The 17,727-nt window shown below is 40.6% G+C and overlaps 1 protein-coding gene across 2 annotated transcripts in view; it reads left to right on the top strand.

The window, feature by feature from the left end:
* LOC137972113 (integrator complex subunit 1-like) overlaps nucleotides 1-11,032 on the top strand; it is a 42,356-nt gene extending 31,324 nt beyond the window's left edge. The window contains exons 36-53 of one of the 2 annotated variants that reach the window (XM_068818942.1): nucleotides 285-380; nucleotides 960-1,035; nucleotides 1,128-1,196; nucleotides 1,419-1,550; nucleotides 1,636-2,201; nucleotides 2,467-2,578; nucleotides 3,150-3,219; nucleotides 3,514-3,636; nucleotides 4,175-4,304; nucleotides 4,721-4,854; nucleotides 5,626-5,770; nucleotides 6,547-6,600; nucleotides 6,947-7,074; nucleotides 7,338-7,699; nucleotides 9,029-9,099; nucleotides 9,208-9,299; nucleotides 10,321-10,430; nucleotides 10,850-11,032. In XM_068818942.1, coding sequence (XP_068675043.1) covers nucleotides 285-380; nucleotides 960-1,035; nucleotides 1,128-1,196; nucleotides 1,419-1,550; nucleotides 1,636-2,201; nucleotides 2,467-2,578; nucleotides 3,150-3,219; nucleotides 3,514-3,636; nucleotides 4,175-4,304; nucleotides 4,721-4,854; nucleotides 5,626-5,770; nucleotides 6,547-6,600; nucleotides 6,947-7,074; nucleotides 7,338-7,699; nucleotides 9,029-9,099; nucleotides 9,208-9,299; nucleotides 10,321-10,430; nucleotides 10,850-10,956 — 2,577 coding nt within the window. In that variant the 3' untranslated portion in view covers nucleotides 10,957-11,032. Of the gene's footprint in view, nucleotides 1-284; nucleotides 381-959; nucleotides 1,036-1,127; nucleotides 1,197-1,418; nucleotides 1,551-1,632; nucleotides 2,202-2,466; nucleotides 2,579-3,149; nucleotides 3,220-3,513; nucleotides 3,637-4,174; nucleotides 4,305-4,720; nucleotides 4,855-5,625; nucleotides 5,771-6,546; nucleotides 6,601-6,946; nucleotides 7,075-7,337; nucleotides 7,700-9,028; nucleotides 9,100-9,207; nucleotides 9,300-10,320; nucleotides 10,431-10,849 lie in introns of both variants that reach the window. The other variant, XM_068818941.1, reaches the window with a different exon arrangement.
* Nucleotides 11,033-17,727: the final 6,695 nt, after the last annotated feature.

Genomic DNA, 17,727 nt, shown 5'->3' with positions numbered 1-17,727 from the left:
ATACTTAGGCGCCTTTACCTATAAAACGGCATTTTTATTGCGTTCTTTGTTTCGATCGTTCAATACAAAACCTTAATCTTACATTACTTCGTGGCCAATCAAAAGTAGGAAAGGCATTCGAACTAACCAATCACGTTTCAAGACAAGAGATGGTAATTGGCTCTAAGCGCGGGAAAATTTGACTTTGCGTCTGATTGGTTGAAAAAAGTGGCGTGTGATTTTCTTGACAATCGAAGAGCCTGGTGCTACAATACGAAAGAAACTAACTGAATTCCTTTCTTTAGATGCTTGATTCTGACATGTGCCAGAGATTGCTTGAGGGCATGTGCAGCAAGACGACTTTTTCTTGTTCTCTTCTGAGACTTCTCAAGTCTAGACAGGTATGGCTTACTTTGATTCAGTGTTAACAGCCTTTTTGTACCTTATGAAATACTGCGTGTTGCTGGCTTCCTGTCCAATTCCAGTGATCCATCGCTTCGCGCTTCTTTTGAGAGAGAAGAGTGGGATTGGGCAAGACTCCTTATCCCAGCTGTGAAAAACGTAAACATTGAGAAAAACAAATACTTGCTTTTCACATTTTTAAAACTTCGAATTTCATTGGATATTCGTTGGCTGCAGCTGTATTGTTTTAGGGATAGTTTTCAGTGATCTTCGTTTATTGTTTTGTTTTGTTTTGTTTTTTTTTCAACCAATCCTGTCGGCGGTCGTGAAAATGCTGCACGTCGATCTAGGTGGGCACTTGCTTGTGCCTCTGTTTTGTACCACGTAGATTGTACGTTGTTTGATCATTTTGCTTTCAGTTTTAAGTGCACTAAAGTGTTGGCCTTGCTAAATAAACTTTTTAGCTTCGATTTTGTCAATCATGGTTTTTAAAAAAAATGTTTTCAGTTATGTTTCATTCAGTAAGTCGTGAGTGTCAAGCGTGTTTGTCAAGCGTGTTTGTCGTTTCCGTTTTGCAGACAGCGCTGGAAAGAAAAGGAATTACTTGTAGTTTTGTGAAGATAATAAGGCAATTTTCAAAGTATCATCTCCAAGGTACATCTGATTTACAACTATGTTTACCGGTATACTTATTGTATTATTTTGTCATTTTGTGAAGTTTGGATATTTCGTTTATTTTCTACCAGAGGGACCATTCAGTGTTGCGACTTCACAATACAAAAAACAGCTTGGAATCGTTGAACAAAAACTAGTTGGTAGGTCCATGTCTCTCATTATCTTTCCCTCGTATCGACCGAGTTTCAGGGCCAGCGTTTTCTCCAACCTCGTCCCCAGGGTCTTCTCGGCTTTCAACATGGCAACTTGAAATTTATACTTCGTTACCATTTGCCCATTACTCAAAAGCTATAGCCACATCTTTTTTTTTTTTCGTCGTTATGACTGACATGGTTTTATTGTCTCTCGTTTCTGCTTTCTAGGAGACAGGATCCTGGAAGAAATTGCATGCAACGAGAGTACTGATGATGGTGCGCTTGTCAGACAGTTTATTTCTGCAGCCAAATATCGTACGTTAAAACCAGAATCCATCACTGTAGACTCAGCAGTGAAAGGTTTGTGTTTTAAGTTGGCAAAGAGTTTGCTTCTATTTTTCCCCATTTTATTATTTAGAGTGGTTTTTTTGTTCTTTTTAAGCAGCTTGTTTGAAATTGGAAAACGCGAAATCCTCACTCTTGGAAGAGTTCGTTCAAGCCATTGCTGTAACCCTTGTTTCCAGCCAAGAAAAGCATGACTCCCGATGTGCTTCCACAGTTTGGACACCTCAACGGTCTTTGCCTCTTAAGACATGTGCGGAAATCCTCGTTCGATTGTTGAACTTCTCTAGCAGTGGCCAGGCGGGTGATAATTTGGCTAGCGGTCTGCTTGTGGACTGGTGCGAGATTGTTGATCCGGAACTCGTCCAAGTGCATCCCTTGACACAAAGGCAGCTGTTATTCCGCGACAGATCAAGTATGCCTGGTTGGGACAGATCGCTGACCTGCAGTGATGACCGCTCGCCGTCAGCGTATCTTTTGGGTTTGTTAACACATCAGGCATCCTGGGAAACACTGCAGGATTGTTTGGATTGGCTCACTGCCTTTCCTTTGTTTGGAATTGATCCAACAGCTGCTTTAGACTTTGTGTGGACATGTTTCCACAGTCCTCGTCTTTGGCAGGGCAGAGATCAAAAGTCGACGGCTGTACGCAATCAAGGAACTAATTCTGTAAGCAAAATGACTGAAAATGTACTTGAATGCTGCTTTTATGCTTTTTTTTTTTTTAACAATAGAGCAATTTCGATATATTAAAATTCAGTCCAAAACAAAAGGCATCATCGCGAGGCTCTGGGGAATAAATGAGTTTATTCCCCAGAGCCTCGAGATGATGTCTTTTGTTTTCGACTGAATTTCAATATATCGAAATTGCTCTATTGTTCCATAACATCTTTTTGCTTATTGAATATCATCATCCTTTCTTTTTCTATTCAAGGCTGTTTTCGAGAAACCTGTTTTGGATTTGAATTCGACTCAGATCTCCTCCCTGACAAGTCTCATTTTGTGCGAGGTATCTTCCAATGTGGAAGACTGGTGCAAAAGAAAAGGTACTTCGTGGGTTGAAAATAGGAAAGGTAGATGATTTGGAGACATTCTCATTTCAGACAAAGTATTTCCTACTTATTTCTAACAATAAGAGTAGGGTAAAGGTCAGCGTTATTTTTAGGTCAGGCTGACTGCACCAGTTTATCCTTAATTGAGAAGCAGCATTTGGGGGGACACTTTGTGAAGTTGACTGTCAGCATTCCGAGACACGAGTGATGTTGAAGTTGGGCAGAAGAGCAAGTGGACACTTTGTGACGCTTATTGAGATCCAGTTGCATCTCATTACTTGCATTGTGTCTGAGGCTGCGTTCGATTGACCCTATTCCGGAATAAGAACACGTGTATTGATGGTATTTCTGGCGTTTTGAAGCAACAAGGATAATAAATATATGTTTAAAATATCAATTTAGCGGGTGTTTGGCAATTTTAATGTGAATCTCCGTAAAAGCGAAGGATTTCTGACTTCTATTCCAAGTATTCCTATTCTGAAATACGGTCAAGTTAACAATAATACGACGTTAGGGTTAGGGTTAAGTTGCAGGTAGATTTTACTTACCTATATCTCCTTTCAAGGTGCTGGCTATGAAACCTTTTTTGAAGAAACGAAAAATGGTAGTATACCAAATGGCTCTGACGAAATTAGGTATGTTCCATATCTCCTCCATCTTTTGTTAAAAAGCTTTAATGTCGTTTAACAAAAGCGTGGGCATTTCACGGTAGATGGGATTGGGTTTATAATGTTGAGTTGCATTGTTAAAGAATAGGATGTTTTCAACCAACCTCTGGAGACACCAATAACAATAGAGAAAGGTTCGACTTCTGGTGGACGAACATAAGAAGCTAATGAGAGATCTTTTGTTTTCGTCCACCAACATTGCGGCGATGACGTTACGTGAAAACCTCCTATATTATTCCGTCTATTTTGGTCTGATTTTAGAAGCAGCGTGGAGCATTTTGTTTCCGCAGTCATTGGAACCCGACTTCCTTTAATCACCCTCTGTTGCCATGGTGACAAGAAGAAGTTTCAGTCTGTTGTCAGTTGCGCTCTGAAATCCACAAGGTAATGCTAACAAGAAATAAATACCTTCACTGTCTGTTTGAAAGAAAGTAGGGAAGGGGGCTCGTACTCTTGCGTCTTGACAATTTAGTTCGCTGATTTGTCGAAGACGCAGAGATCAGGGATGTCAAACTGAGAACGAAGACGTCATCGCTGAACGCCATTTAAAATTCGTTGTTTTCGTTTCTCAAACGCGTTTATCCCAGTTTAGCCTCTACAGACTTGCCAAACCATCTTGGAATTTAATTGAAAGGAACCCCTTTCAACATGAGAACTTGAAGAAAACTGAAACTCCCGATAACATGAGATCTGGTGTTTTACGATTCGTGATTATACAGGGCGAAAAAAAAGAAGTTAGCATCACAAAGTCAACAGCTATAGGTTTTTCTCAATAAATTTTTGAAGTTCTCGTTGACGTCAACAGATTCACGCTTTCTATGACTGATGTCTAGTTACAAGTAGCTTGATTTTCTTGCATAACAACAATAATGGAAGATGTAAGCCAGATAGAAATGCTTTTATTCCTTGCTTATTTTACCAGGTGGTCCAAATGGCTGACAGCTCAGTTTTTGGTTCATTTGTACCTTGCCCAGCCGAGAGTCTTGCGGACCATTAAAGATTTCCGGTCCCTCACAACCTCTGGTGTCATAAGCCAGTCCAGTCATTGTCAGGTCTGTAAAAATATCAACGTATATTATTCCGAGGCGTGCTTTCTCGCTTTGAGAAAATGGTTTTGTTTTGCTGTTGCTGGTTTTTGTGATTTATATAAGCTATTGTTCTTTGCTATTTCCTGTGTACCTGGAAAACCAGGGCGTTTGTGTACTCGAAAGTTTCCAAGTTTCCAGAGGTTTTCTTCGCCCAACGTTCGGCGTTGAAAAGTCCTGGGAAAAACGTTTTTAAATTCTTAACTTCAAAGCGTATTAAAAGACAAGGGGATCATATTTGTAAGTGACCCTATTTAACCTAAATGGACGTCAACTTTGCATTTCGGAGGCAGGATACCGGGTATAAAATATACATACTCGAATACGTTCACTCGGTGTGCTGGTTGTGCTGTGATTAACGTTAGAATTGAATCATATTTCAGCTGGATAGCCTGTGCCACCGGGTGTTGACAACGTTGGCCGATTCTAAACCGGGTAAAGAGTATGAAGATCGGGCGTACAATACCGGCTTGCTGCTAAAAAAACTAGCCTGTCAGCACCCTATGCTACTGCTAAGGTAAGTAGAGATTCGAAAAACATATTGAACAGAAATGATGTTTTGTTCATTCGGGACTTTTGTTAGTGTACTCATCGGTTCAATTTTTCAAGTGAAGTTATGATCGTCGCAGTTATGAACGCAATTTTAGCAACTGCGTAGAGAAGCTTCAAAAATTCAGGACTTCAACGGGGTTTGAACCCCGCGATGACCTCGCGATGCCGGTGCTCGTTGAATTCCCGAATTTTTCAGGCTTCTCTACGCAGTTGCTAAAATTGCGTTCATTACTGCGAGGATCATAGCTTCACTGAATTTATATCCGCAGTTCAATATATTATTCATTTCATATATCATTTCGTTCATTAGTTCAATTTTTGTTGATAAGTCGATTCCTTGTATTTCTGTGGTCTTTCATGGAATTTTGACCAATATCTTGCGCCTTTGAGATTTTAATTCCCTACTATATTGTCGCGACAATGCCCCTTAAACTGAGTTTGTTGGTTCTCTTCTCTGTTTCCATTGATTTTCTCAGGGTATTTGGTAGCCTTCTTCGCAGACATTCTTATGATTCGTCGCGCGATCTTTCCTGGACAACGAAGATTGCGTGACGAGTCACAAGAATGTCTGCTAGGTATTTGGGTACTTGGGTAAATTGAGTTGATTTATTTAATGTAACTCCTCGTGTCCAGTGCTACGTTAAGTGATAACCAACATGTAATTTTGAAATAATTTTTAAATTAAATCCTTTAAACCACTCTTCAGTCTAAAGTTGTTCGCTGATGTTTTCCCCAGGCACTTACCCATGGTAGCAGCACAGCTTAGGGGGCGAGTGCATCTGAAATCTAAAGAATTCACCCATCAGCAGCATCTTCTCGTGTTTTCACATATCTTGGCTCTTTTGGATCTTTTGAGACCGCATATATTCAAACAGCACAAGGTTAGCGTTATCTTATAATTTAGACTGTGTGACTCGAACAAGTTCTTGGTTTCCGTTCATTATCAGCCTGCGATATTCTTCATGTTTCACCCGACCACACCTGAGTTACAAGGCGCCCCAATAAATTATCATACTTTCCTTTAATCCTTCTACATGAGGCAGCACTTCACTTCCAATATGGACCTTAATCACACAACGTCCATGTTGAGTCCCGAGGGATTGAAAACTTTTGTTTTGCCACACCGACACTAGTCTCCTTCGCAGCTGCTCGGGCCGGAGTCACGCAACGCTCCCCTTCCCCAGCGTTGCGTGACTCCGGCCCGAGCGGCTGCGAAGGAGACTACACCGAAACTCGTTCCCAAACATTTCAACTCGAGGCTCGAGGTACAAAATCTATTGTCTATGGCCAAAATGGCCGCCGCGCGAATAAGGCCCATGGAGTGCCTACTTTTAATTTATATTTTGTTTCTGTTTCTTTTATATTTTTTCTGTTTTTAATTTTTAATCCGTATAACCGATAACGTGCTCATTCACGCAAGAGTGAGCAAATGCAAGGTTCGAAGTCTTTTTAAGATTCGTTAAGTTTGTTGAAAGTCCTTGAATTATTTGGATTTGGATTTGCCTTTTAAGCCTGAGCGATTCGGGGAGAAAAATACAGCGTAAGGATCGATCGGCGTTCTTTGTTGGAACCAATCCAGTGTGTCAGATACTATCATCATGTTCTGTCGCCGTTAGTTTTTGTAATTTTTCCACTTCTTTCTGTGCTCGTTTTACAGATTATTCAAGAAGGCCTACGGGACACGCTAGATGCATACTTCGGTCTTATACAGGTAGGGTACGAAAAAGAAATTGGGCTTGAGTATGGCCCAAACCTACAGTCCCGGATAAAGAGAGTTGAGACTACCCCCTTGTTTATCCTTTTAGACCAATATTCTCAAGCAAGGCAATAATGCCCCCTCCCCCACCCCATCCAAAATAATGTTGGAAAGGGTGGGGGAGGGGGCTGTAATGATGAGATGCACTTGGTTTTTTTTTAGTCCTCGATTTCAGGTGTCAGACCTTGAGCGACTGTATTTTTCCTGTCAGCTTATACTCTGCTGTAAAGATGCGGCCTGCTCTTGGCAGAGACGCTGTTTTTATCTGGGCAAGTTAACCCTCACCTCTCTCATTTTCCAGGCCCGCTGTCTTCATAACAAGGAGCTAGCTGCCGTTGTCACAAAGTTGATGGCGTTCCTTCATCACTTTTGTGTTGAAAGTCCAGATCAAGCCTTTTCAGTTCTCCATAAGCGTGCTCCTTTGTTTCAGTAAGTAACGTCCTCGCTTTTGGTCTTTTCAAACCTTTTCAAAACCAAACCCGAAGATAACGTGTTCGCTGATCACAAATGCATGCAGACGAGACTAAGTGTGCGAGAAAGTTAAGATTGTTTTTTTAGTTTTGCCTATTGTTGGCTTAGTTCTTGGCGTGAGAGTTTTAACGACGAATTGTGTCAATTTGGGAGCTACAGCAAAAACAAGGCTGCTTTGATTGCCGACCCAAGTGCCTTTAACATAGATCTTTGCCTTTCAGGGACCTGCTACAAGATTTCCCCGCGCTCCCCTCCCTCCAGTGTATCGTAGGAGCAGTGTGTCTCTCTTCATCAGCCAAATCCAATGTCCCTTTGTCTCAAGGCTCCTCTGAGGACGCCTCTGACAACAACGACTCTGCAAGTAATCAAGCCAAGGATCAGTCGTACTTGGAGATATTGGGTGAAGGGTCTTCATCGCTTATCCTCTCAGAGGCCCATTCCGCACCAGCGTCGGAAGGAGGCGTTTCCACTTCTATTCAGCCTAAGTTTCGATCCATGATTACGCCTCCCGAAAATAACACGTGGACTACTGCGCAACTAGCTCCGTTTGTACAGCGGCTTGCCCCTGGGAAGCCTGTGGAAGGTTAGGATGGCATTTTTATTTTCTTTCACTCTCCAAATATAAGTTATTTCAGCTTCAAAATGGAGTGATCTTGAAAAGGTAAAGAGCTCAGTGGCCGAAAGGACGAAGATCCAACCCAAACCCGCGGTATTTAAGCGACTAGCCAAGAAGACTCTTAATATCCACCACTACCCCATTCCCCTGGATTTGACGTTTTTGCGGCGTAAGGCTATCCGCCACAGTACGAGTTGGCGCTTGCCCCACTGAAAAGTCACCAACAATATTAGACCAACACCTTAATAATAATAATAATAATAAGAAGAAGAAGAAGAAGAAGAAGAAGAATAATAATAATAATAATTTTTATTATTATTTTTTTTTTGTCGTAACAAGTACTTTTATTGTGATAACCCATGACCTGATAAAAGAAAATGATAATATTTTAAATAATGATGATGACGATAATAATAATAATAATTTTAACAATCAACAACAACTTTATGCACAATTTTCAGCTTCCTACCTACTTAAATACACAAAAACAATAATCATTCTTGATTGTTCAAATTCTCTCGCACTGCGCAAATTTAATACTTATACTAAATAATAATAATAATTATTATTATTACAATAATAATAATAATAATAATAATAATAATACTTTATTTACCCACGTGTCACCTAGGAGCTGAAAGCTCGTTTAAACGTGAACGTGAAACTAATTACAAAAAATAAGCTAATAAGAACCTATGATATATGATAAAAATATTGTTAAACTATGTGATATCTAATTTGTATATGTATAAAATCTAATTTGCGGTGAAATGTGCATCAAAATTAAAATTCGAAGAATTAAAATAATGCATATGTTTGCTTCGGGCTAGCACACCTATGTGTCTGACCCAGCCACCCAGATCCGTGACAATCCGGCAAAGTTAAAGCCGTGCCATAAACGAAAGCAACGCGCGCCTAAAGGCGGCCAAGTCTGGACACTCGCTAACTCTAGTGGGTAAACCATTCCAAAGCTTAGTAGTTAAATATGACCATGATTTATGCATGTATTCCAAATTGAAAGATGGCAGCATGAGGCGTGTGCTAGCCCCACTCAGATTATAATTCACATGTAAAACGTTAAAAAACTCACTAATATATTCCGGTCCCTGGCCTCTTAAACATTTATATAAAATGACTAATGACTGAAATTGCCTCCTTGTCTCCAGGTTCTGCAATTCAGCTAAGTTTAGGAGAAAATCATAAAAAACTGAACTTGAATACCTTAGGATAGTCCTGAAGAAAGAATGCCACCAACATTTTTAACCACATGGTTATTTCGGGTTGTGTTGTTTATAGACGTGATGAAAGTGCTTGTTGATTTGGACGAAACGTCCAAGAGAAGAGTGGACATTTTAGATCATTTTGTGGTGAGTTATTTATTTATTTATTTATTTATTTATTGGTTTCAAGTTAACAACTTTAATTCTGCTTTGGTTAAAAGCCATATTGCTGAATTTTTCTCTTTCTACGTTCAGCCTCATTTGGTTCGACTTCTCTCTGAAGAGACAAGCAGCTGCAGGACCCAGGCCCACGCGCTTCTACTCCGCCATATTCGTCAAAGCCCTGGGTGTGTATAGCTTCGCCTTCGTTCTCTTCCCAATTTCTTTCTAGTTGCTCCTCGTTCCCATTTCTGCCATTAAACGTTTTTGAGTTTGTTTTCTATGATTTGTTAGGTGTTGCTGTTTTTTCAAGTTTGCTCACGTGTTACGTTCTTTTTCACCGCTCTTTCTTAAAGGTGGTCCCTGGTCCCAGACCCAGAAATGAAGGTTCTGACACACTGAATCAATTACAATACCACCAAAGTCTGCATAGCCTGTTACAGGTTCTCAGTTGGTGGGACGAAAAATGGTCCGGATTGTTGGGGAAAAGCGTGCGCGAGAAGAAAAAACCGATAAAATCCGGACCATTGAGAGCCTGGAACAGGCTAATGTTTGAATAGGCCTTTTGCAACAAACGATCACATGGCATAAAATCCGCCATGCTGGAGGCCAAGCTCATTATTATTCCCCCACTCTGTGGGACGTTAAAGATCCCACACACTATTCGAAAAGAGTAGGGGACAGTGTTCCCGGTGTTGTGGTCTGACCTTTCCAGCATGTGGTCGGCTTGGCAGGATTAGCTTGAAGGGCTTCTGTGTGAATGAGACCACAATTGTGTATAACAGCCAGAAGTCAGGCTACTTAGCCAAGTGCTGGAGCCTCACTCAAGCCTCACTCAAGCAAACCCACTGGGACATTAAAACATAGGCAAGTCAAGCTTGACTGGTTCAGGTCTCTTTGTTTTAATGTCCCAGTGCGGAAATAATAATGAGCTTGCCCTCCAGCACGGCGGGTTTTATACCATGTGATCGTTTGTTGCAAAAGGCCTATTGATCTGAGAAAAGAGAATGGATCCCCTAAAGAGTTTCACGAATTAATATTTTCTTCAGTTCACCAAGTTTTCATTTCTTTACCCTTCTCCAAGGGTTCTCCGGTTTTCCTCCCTCACCAAAAATCAGCTTACTCTACCTTTAAGGGCATTATGAACAAAACCCACAAAGGTGTACTGAAAAACGCATCTCATATAACTTTTTCTTCCTCCTTTACCAGAAATGCTCACAAGTTTGTGGACGCGTACATGGATTGTCTCAACTCTACAGAGCCTGATGTCGTTTTATCAGCGGCTAAATTCCTACCTGAATTTGTCGTCTTGGATAACGGTTAGTGGAAACAGTTGTGTTTTAAGCAACCCTTTCTGCTTCATGTGGTACAGCCTGGTAGGAGACTCGTTTGCGGAAAACTGAGCGATAACTCAAAAACGGAGCGAGTACTGGGAGAGAACTGCCCGTTTGGATTTTCCTTCACCTCTTCCTAACCCTTACTGTTTCCCAGTTTGAGTAGAAGTAAAACAGAAACAAGGGAGATAAAGATGGTAAACCAGCGCATCTTATAAAGACTTGACCTTTCTTATGCATGCTGGGCATCACACATTCAGTCAAAAGGAACCGTTAACACTGATATTATCCAGATATTCGGCCCACTCCCGGCTTTTGATCAACTCCCCAGGCTCTAACCAAGAATATTGCGTTTTGCCCTCTGATCTTGATGTTGTCTTCTCTTTTTTTGCTTTCACCCTTAGATCACTCCGACTTGTTACTTCAAAAGTTGTTTTCCTTGGCGGTTTACGAAGCTCAAGATGTCGGAATTCCATTACTGCAGAGTATTCAGCTTCTGAACTTGAACTGAAACAGCGACAGCTGCTTGTAAGGAACAAAGGAAATATCCTTGCCAACAACTTATTAAATAACATCATATACATTGCTGTTTGTTGTTTTTTCTTTTGTCCTATTCTTTTTTTTAAAAATTTCCTTCTTTTTTCCCCTGCCTCCTTCACTCGACAGGCCATAACATTCACGGTCGCAAAGTCAGTCGCCTTAAGAATGGGACACGAGTTATCAACCTCGTCCTCAGGGCGCTTTTCCCTGGCTTTGGGTGGGGCGGGAAAAGTGCCCTGGGGACGAGATTGATGAGTTATTACGCACACTGCATGACCTTTTTACCAGACAATGAATTGTATCTATGGGTGGAACCCTATCATTGTCGTTACAGGATTAATTAATTTCTCCTTGGCTAGGACACAATTAGCACGAACATTGCAGAATTGATCTCAGTTTTTATCGACAGCGAGAATGGTCGAGCAGTGTGCATCTTCGAACGAAATGGTCGAGAAAGAACTTGTCCAGTTTTGAACCATCTTAAATGTAAGCATATTTTATCTTCACGTTTTAGTGAGGGTAAAATGTAAACTTATCCTCACATTTTGTAAGGATGACAAACTTAGCAAGTCTGGCGATTTATGACGGTTTTTTTTTTAAGTACAACGAACAAGTTTGAACTTGACCGTGTTCCGATTGTTGTTTGAAGAGAACAAGAAAGAAGGCTTGCAATTCGGAATTTTAATGAGGAAGTCTAATTTTTAGCTGATGCTGAACCTTCTCGCTTTCTTAAAATTATCATTATTATCATCTTCATTATCATCATCATTTTGTGATTTGAGACATCAAGGGTACGTTCGATTGAGCGTATTCCGGAATAGGAATACATGGAATAGAAGTTACTGAAGTCCTTCGTTTTTACGAGATTCACATTAAAATTGTCAAACACCTGCTAAAATGCTATTTTAAACATATCTTTATTATCCTAGTCGCTTCAGAACGCCAGACATACCGTTTTAAATCATCACTACACGTATTCTTATTCAGGAATAGGGTCAATCGAACGCACCCTAAGAACACAAGTACCTGTAAGATGTTCTTAAAATATATTTTAAATTCAACCCTCTTCCACTCCTACGATTTAACAGTTAATTCTCCTAAATGGTACCATAGCTTTCTTTCTTGGCTACTCATGAGAAGTTCGTGTTGTATCAAGATCATACCCTTAAGCTGATTATAATCTTTATTCTCAATGCATGTCTACTTGACAGTGTATAGAAAGTGTGAGGTGAATTTACATACTGATCAATCCTAAAAGTCAAATGGTTAATACATGTAAAGTACAGTAATCAGGAAACCTATCGATATTGTTTTCTTGAACTGCGGTATCTGCTCGTCACATGCATTTATTTTCCAGGTTTATATTTATTTTACCCATATTTACTCCATTACTCATTCAACAAAAAAGAAATGATCCAAATTAGGACTTTCTTAACAGAGTGTTTGCCTGGGTATATTCTAAGCATTCTTACATAAAATGTTCCTTTAGAGAAAGAGTGTTGCTACGGTACTGAGACGTTAAACATTTGGTCGATAATTACATTTATGAACCAAGAAAGGGAAACACGATAAACAAACGCTTGCTAAATAAACATGGTTTTAAGAACAAATCCGGAAGTCATACACAACTTAACAGATTTTAAGTGGTGTCAAAGGTTAAACAGCCCTTACCCATATCGGTGTGCTAAGTGTTTAGCGGTACATGAAAACTCTGAATTCTGTGGATTCTTTTCGTACTAAAGCTATGTAGGTACACTCTCCCGTGATGCTGTTGTACAAGGTGAAAAAGGTGGTCCTAACTTTTTCGTGTTCGCATGAAATTCTTATGTGTGACCGTTTCTATGAAAATCAACGACTGCTTTCCTTCGATTCTGTTTTTTGTGCTGTCCGAGATGGTTCCAACTCATAAATTCTTGGTAGCGTTCCTTTCTTTAAAATTTGCAAACGATTCGTTGTAGCACGGTGTTCCGTACACATGCTCTCTGGCCTCCTTCCACATATTTTGGCACAAGTCTTGTTGCATTTCATTGAACACATGTTTTTCGACCTCTGGAGCAAGTTTTTTAAACACCTTTCCCTTTCGTTGTAAGGTCGGCGAGTTCTCGCTGCATAATCCTTCAGCCACCTCCATCAGCAGATTGCTTTGCCGGGAAGCTTCGGATTTGCAAGCTTCCGAAATCCACACGAAGACGTTTTCGTTTTCGTCTGGCTCCACCATTTCAAACGGAAAGCTTTTTGCCATTTCTTTGAGAACATTTGTACGTTGTTGCACCGTATGTTTTGTTTGCCGATGGTTGGGGACACTTGTTTCCTCTTGCAATACCAGGTCGTTGCTTGTCATGTCATAGACTGCAACGGTGTGTTTACTTTCATTCATGCTATCACGGTCGTACGTGCAGTGCTTGACAGCTTTCGCAAAGGAAACAAACGTTAATCTGCATAGTAAGGGATTTGGCTCTGATTTCCATAAAATAATTACAATCTTTTGTACTATCTGATCCCTGCGATTTTTTTCTTCTTGAACTTCTTCGATCGCTCTCTGAATATTTCTTCCGGCTTTCCTCTGAAGGGGTTTTTGTTCTTGTTCTGTTTCCCTCAAGAAAATATCACTCGCAAGAGGCCATAAGGTAGTGTTGCTGTCACTCAGCTGATTGCACTGAAATAAAACCCGGCTCCAAGTTGCTATTCTTCGGGGGTATTCAGGACGATATATCGAAGACAAAAGTACACTTAATTAATTGCAGACTCTTGCTAAGTAGCCGGCCCTAGTGCATTCCGTTTCTTTCGGTAAGCTTTGATCACTAAGACATGTGAGTGTTTTGTCAAGTGCCACGAAACGCGAAACGGCTTTCTCGTAGACAAACCACTCGTTAATTCGATCACTGCTGTCTTTGGTATTATCTTTAATACCTCCGTCAACAGTGATCATTTACGGCCTTTTCAGAGCTGTGATAACTATCTATTCTGAGCCACCTGCCAATGCCATTTCACAACAAATAGTCGCAAGATCGTTAGCTCTTTCTATCTTGCACTCGTAAAAGCGACCTTGGTAATTAATTGCTCTTTTTAGGGCTCGCTTTGTGCACTCATAACAATTTGGGGATAGTACACCACCTCCGTCTTTCACTCGCGGCCAAAACAGGGAAGCAACCATCAATTTACTCCCGCGTGTTAAAATAATCCTGCAATAAAAATATCCCGCCAACTACGTAGGCTATCTCGAGAAGGAGGAAATATTAGATATGTTATTTGCCAAATTGCCCTCTGCAGTGTTTCTGGAAATATTATCATCCGAGCGAATCTTTAAAAGATGTTATGCCTACGATAAATTTCAACGCAATTTTTGCCCAGTGGCATTGAGATAAAAGTAATTAATTTCTTTGGTTTGTTTAAGACTATGCCTAAGGATAACCTCGTTGTTGTTTGAAAGTTGGCGATTGTGTGGTACTGTAAGGGGTTAAAATCGCAAGAGAACGAAAACAGCCGAAAGGCAGACGGAAAGTACATAACAATTGTACAATAATAATTAACTAATGAATGTGCGAAGATTCTGAAAAGACGTAAATTAAAAAAGCAAAAATCGCTTGTGTTAAGATGACGCCGTGTTGAAAGTTCACCGTCCACCTGCCGGGCGTATATTTATAAGTAAAGCATAACCCGACTTGATTAGAATAGGTACTCAAATTTGTGTCTGGTTTCTTAACCAAATTGTGAGAGACATGAACTTTAAGTGTTTCCACTTCCAAGATCGCTGTTGATATGTAAATATTGTAATTCAACTTCAAATGCAGGAAACGAAAAGGATTTTGTTGGACTGGCATTGATTTTTATCACGTCTGACACGACAATATTTTAAATCACAGTTTTTATCCTCAAATTTCGGGAGGTCTGATTCTGTAAGAAAAGTGCTTTTTCGATTGCAGCCGATTCAAGCTTTATTCGATCAACAAAATTTGGCGTTGAAACTATTCGACTTTAAGAAGAAACAGCAACTAGTTCGAAGGTAAGAAATTTGCCGTGTAATTCTTTTGTGGAATATAATCTCTAGTTATTTGCTCGAGCGTGTGTGGTATACTAGGAGATAAACCTTCATTATTTTTTGTTGAAACGAAAACAAAACTCTTGGAGGAAGCTTGGATTAAAATTGGAACAAAATTTAAGAGTTGTTTTCACTCCTTACTGGAAAGCCCCACTAATGCTGAGTACCCTGTATCCGGTTCTGGGAGTTTTCACGAGGATTAATTCCACAAGGCGTTGTGCCATCGACTGCATCGACTTTCTCGTGTTAAAAAAACCCTTAGGTTAATTTGATAATGACCAGGTCAGTTCAGGTTGTCCTAAATTCCGAAGAATCTATTTAGCAATTTACACAAACAGGGAGGTAAAATATGGAATCGAGTCTTCCTGATTAGGTTTCTCTTGGGTATTCGTCACGGCAACGGTGTGTCCTCGTTTTCTTTTATTGGGCTGTTTCGTAAAGCTAAAACTGGAAGGATGTTGTCCTATGAATAGATGCAACTTAAGCTTATATAGCAGTGGAAATAAGAGGGAAGGAGGATATGTTCCCTACGATACGTTCTTCCCCTTTATATCTTCCCCCCCCCCCTCCCCCCACCTCCTCTCCTTTCCCCCTCTCCCTCCTGATGATTATTTGAGAAGCGGAGCTTTAATTCGGGGATCTAGGTCTTGAATAATAGAGTTCTCGACAAGGAAATCGTCAAGGTGGGGTCGGCTGGAAACAGAGCCTTAGATTGAAAATGAATGGATCCTTAATTTGACAAATCTAATTTTTACGTCATTTGTCCTTGACGCTATGGTAGGCGTAACTGGCTGTGCCATTATGTTGACACCTTAGAGCAAGAAGGCGCAAAACGAAAGAAAAACCGCCTGCTTAAGCTGCACCTTGACAGGATCATGTACAGAACCTATTTTCCTTTCAAGGATGGAACGGGTTAAACCCCACCGTTTCTATGCAAATTAAGGTTACTGAATCAGTAGTTCTCCTTTTTATCGTTCACGTTAATTCGCATGTTTGGGTGTTACACAACACTTCTTTCCGTTTACAGTTTCCGAAGAGTGCGGGAGAGACGGGGTTTGCCGCCCGGCTTCCAGGAACGTTTCCCACGGGTTCTATTCCCGGACTCGGTGTCATGTGGGGGTTAAGTTTGTTAGTTCTTCTCTTGGCTCGGAGAGGCTTTTCTCTCGGTTCTACGGGTTTCTCAGTTTAAACAGAAAGCATCGTTAGATTCGATCTGCTTTGGTTTGTTTGATTTGATTGACAGTCCGGCTTCCCGTTAGTAGTGCACCTGGACTTGGCAGTGTAAGCTTGAGACTAAAATAATAGCGATTATAATTAGCGGAACGACAGCCGGAAATACATCGTAGATCTTTTACATGCATGTTGCCATAAGTCAGATTAGTCGCTACGGGAGGGAAAAATATCTCTAGGCGAGTGCCAAAGGTAGGTCCTACAATAGTTGCTAGACTGATGGTAGCTTTTGGATCTTATTGCAAGAAACTCTTCGACAACACTTACTTAAGGATAACAAAGACGAAGGATTACGGGCTGCAAAGAGAAAGTACTGATTGAATTGCAGTAATGGAATACGTTCGTAAGAAGGGGATGGGGTGTCTTCCGCATTTCGTACCTTGAAGAACATCCGATTCCTGTCGTTTTTTCCGCCAGCCGGGTCCGTGCGTTTTCCATTTCCCAGGTTGCTTGCGCTCTCTCGTTGTTACGCCTTTCTCCACCTTGTGCCCCACCCTCCCCTCTGCTCTCTTCTCTAAATTTTGCCCCGATCGGGCTGCCCAATCATCTTTTCTCCCATCTTTGAGCATGTTCGTTTACACCCAGTCTACTAACGAGATCATCAAAAGTTATCCTTTAATCGAGTTAAGTTTTGAAAATTGCCCACCACACAGTAGAGAGTCCTCGACTAAAAGTCTCCAAACATGCGAGTTATTACTTCCCGTTCTTCTTCTTTTCTGGGTGTCAAATGTCTCTTACGATCTCAACTTCGTCAAGTGTCTCTCACGACATGTCTTTCGAAATTACTTAGATAATTCTCCTTTACCTAGTAATTTACAGAGGTCTTTTTTCTTCGTAGATTTTCTAAAGTGAAATACTGTCAAAATCTTAATAAGTGTTTTGCCGAGATTTCTGATGATTCCTCTTAGCTGCCAATTTGTCAAACTGGCGATTATCTTTTAAACAGACTGCTGGTAAGAGCACTCACGAAAAGCGAACAGCTAATTAACGTCTTCAGTTGCCCTCCTTACTGATGACAAAGAACGCATAACTTTATGGGAAAGATAGCAGGCTAGCCAATCACGCGAGGAAATAATTTCTCGGTTTTTTTTTTTCAGTAAGGGCTGTTTCAAGTCATTCGCTATTTTCGCAATCCCGTAATACAGTTCACTGAAGCATGACATTCCCTGGAGTAAATAACTTGTGGTGTTTTTATGTAAAGAGCCCCCAAAATGTATTGCATCATGGGATTGGGAAAATACTCTATAAAATGACGTATTAATTAGTTAGGATTTTAAAAATCGATCTAGTCTTTTAAACATTTTCTCAAGATTTCAGCTGCAAAGAAGCTATGTGCTTTTTGGCTTTGAGTCGTAGCGATAACAGGCTTGAATCATTTCGATTTGGCAAGTTCTTAGCCTCGCTTTTGACTTCTTTCGAGCAAGGCGCTGCTGAGGCAGTTGAAGGTGGCAAACTCGATGTTTTAAGACTGAA

This window comes from Montipora foliosa, chromosome 9 (genome assembly GCF_036669935.1).
Source record: "Montipora foliosa isolate CH-2021 chromosome 9, ASM3666993v2, whole genome shotgun sequence".
NCBI lineage: Eukaryota > Metazoa > Cnidaria > Anthozoa > Scleractinia > Acroporidae > Montipora > Montipora foliosa.
Note: the sequence above shows the minus strand (reverse complement) of the source record. Positions and strands in the feature narration are given on the sequence as shown.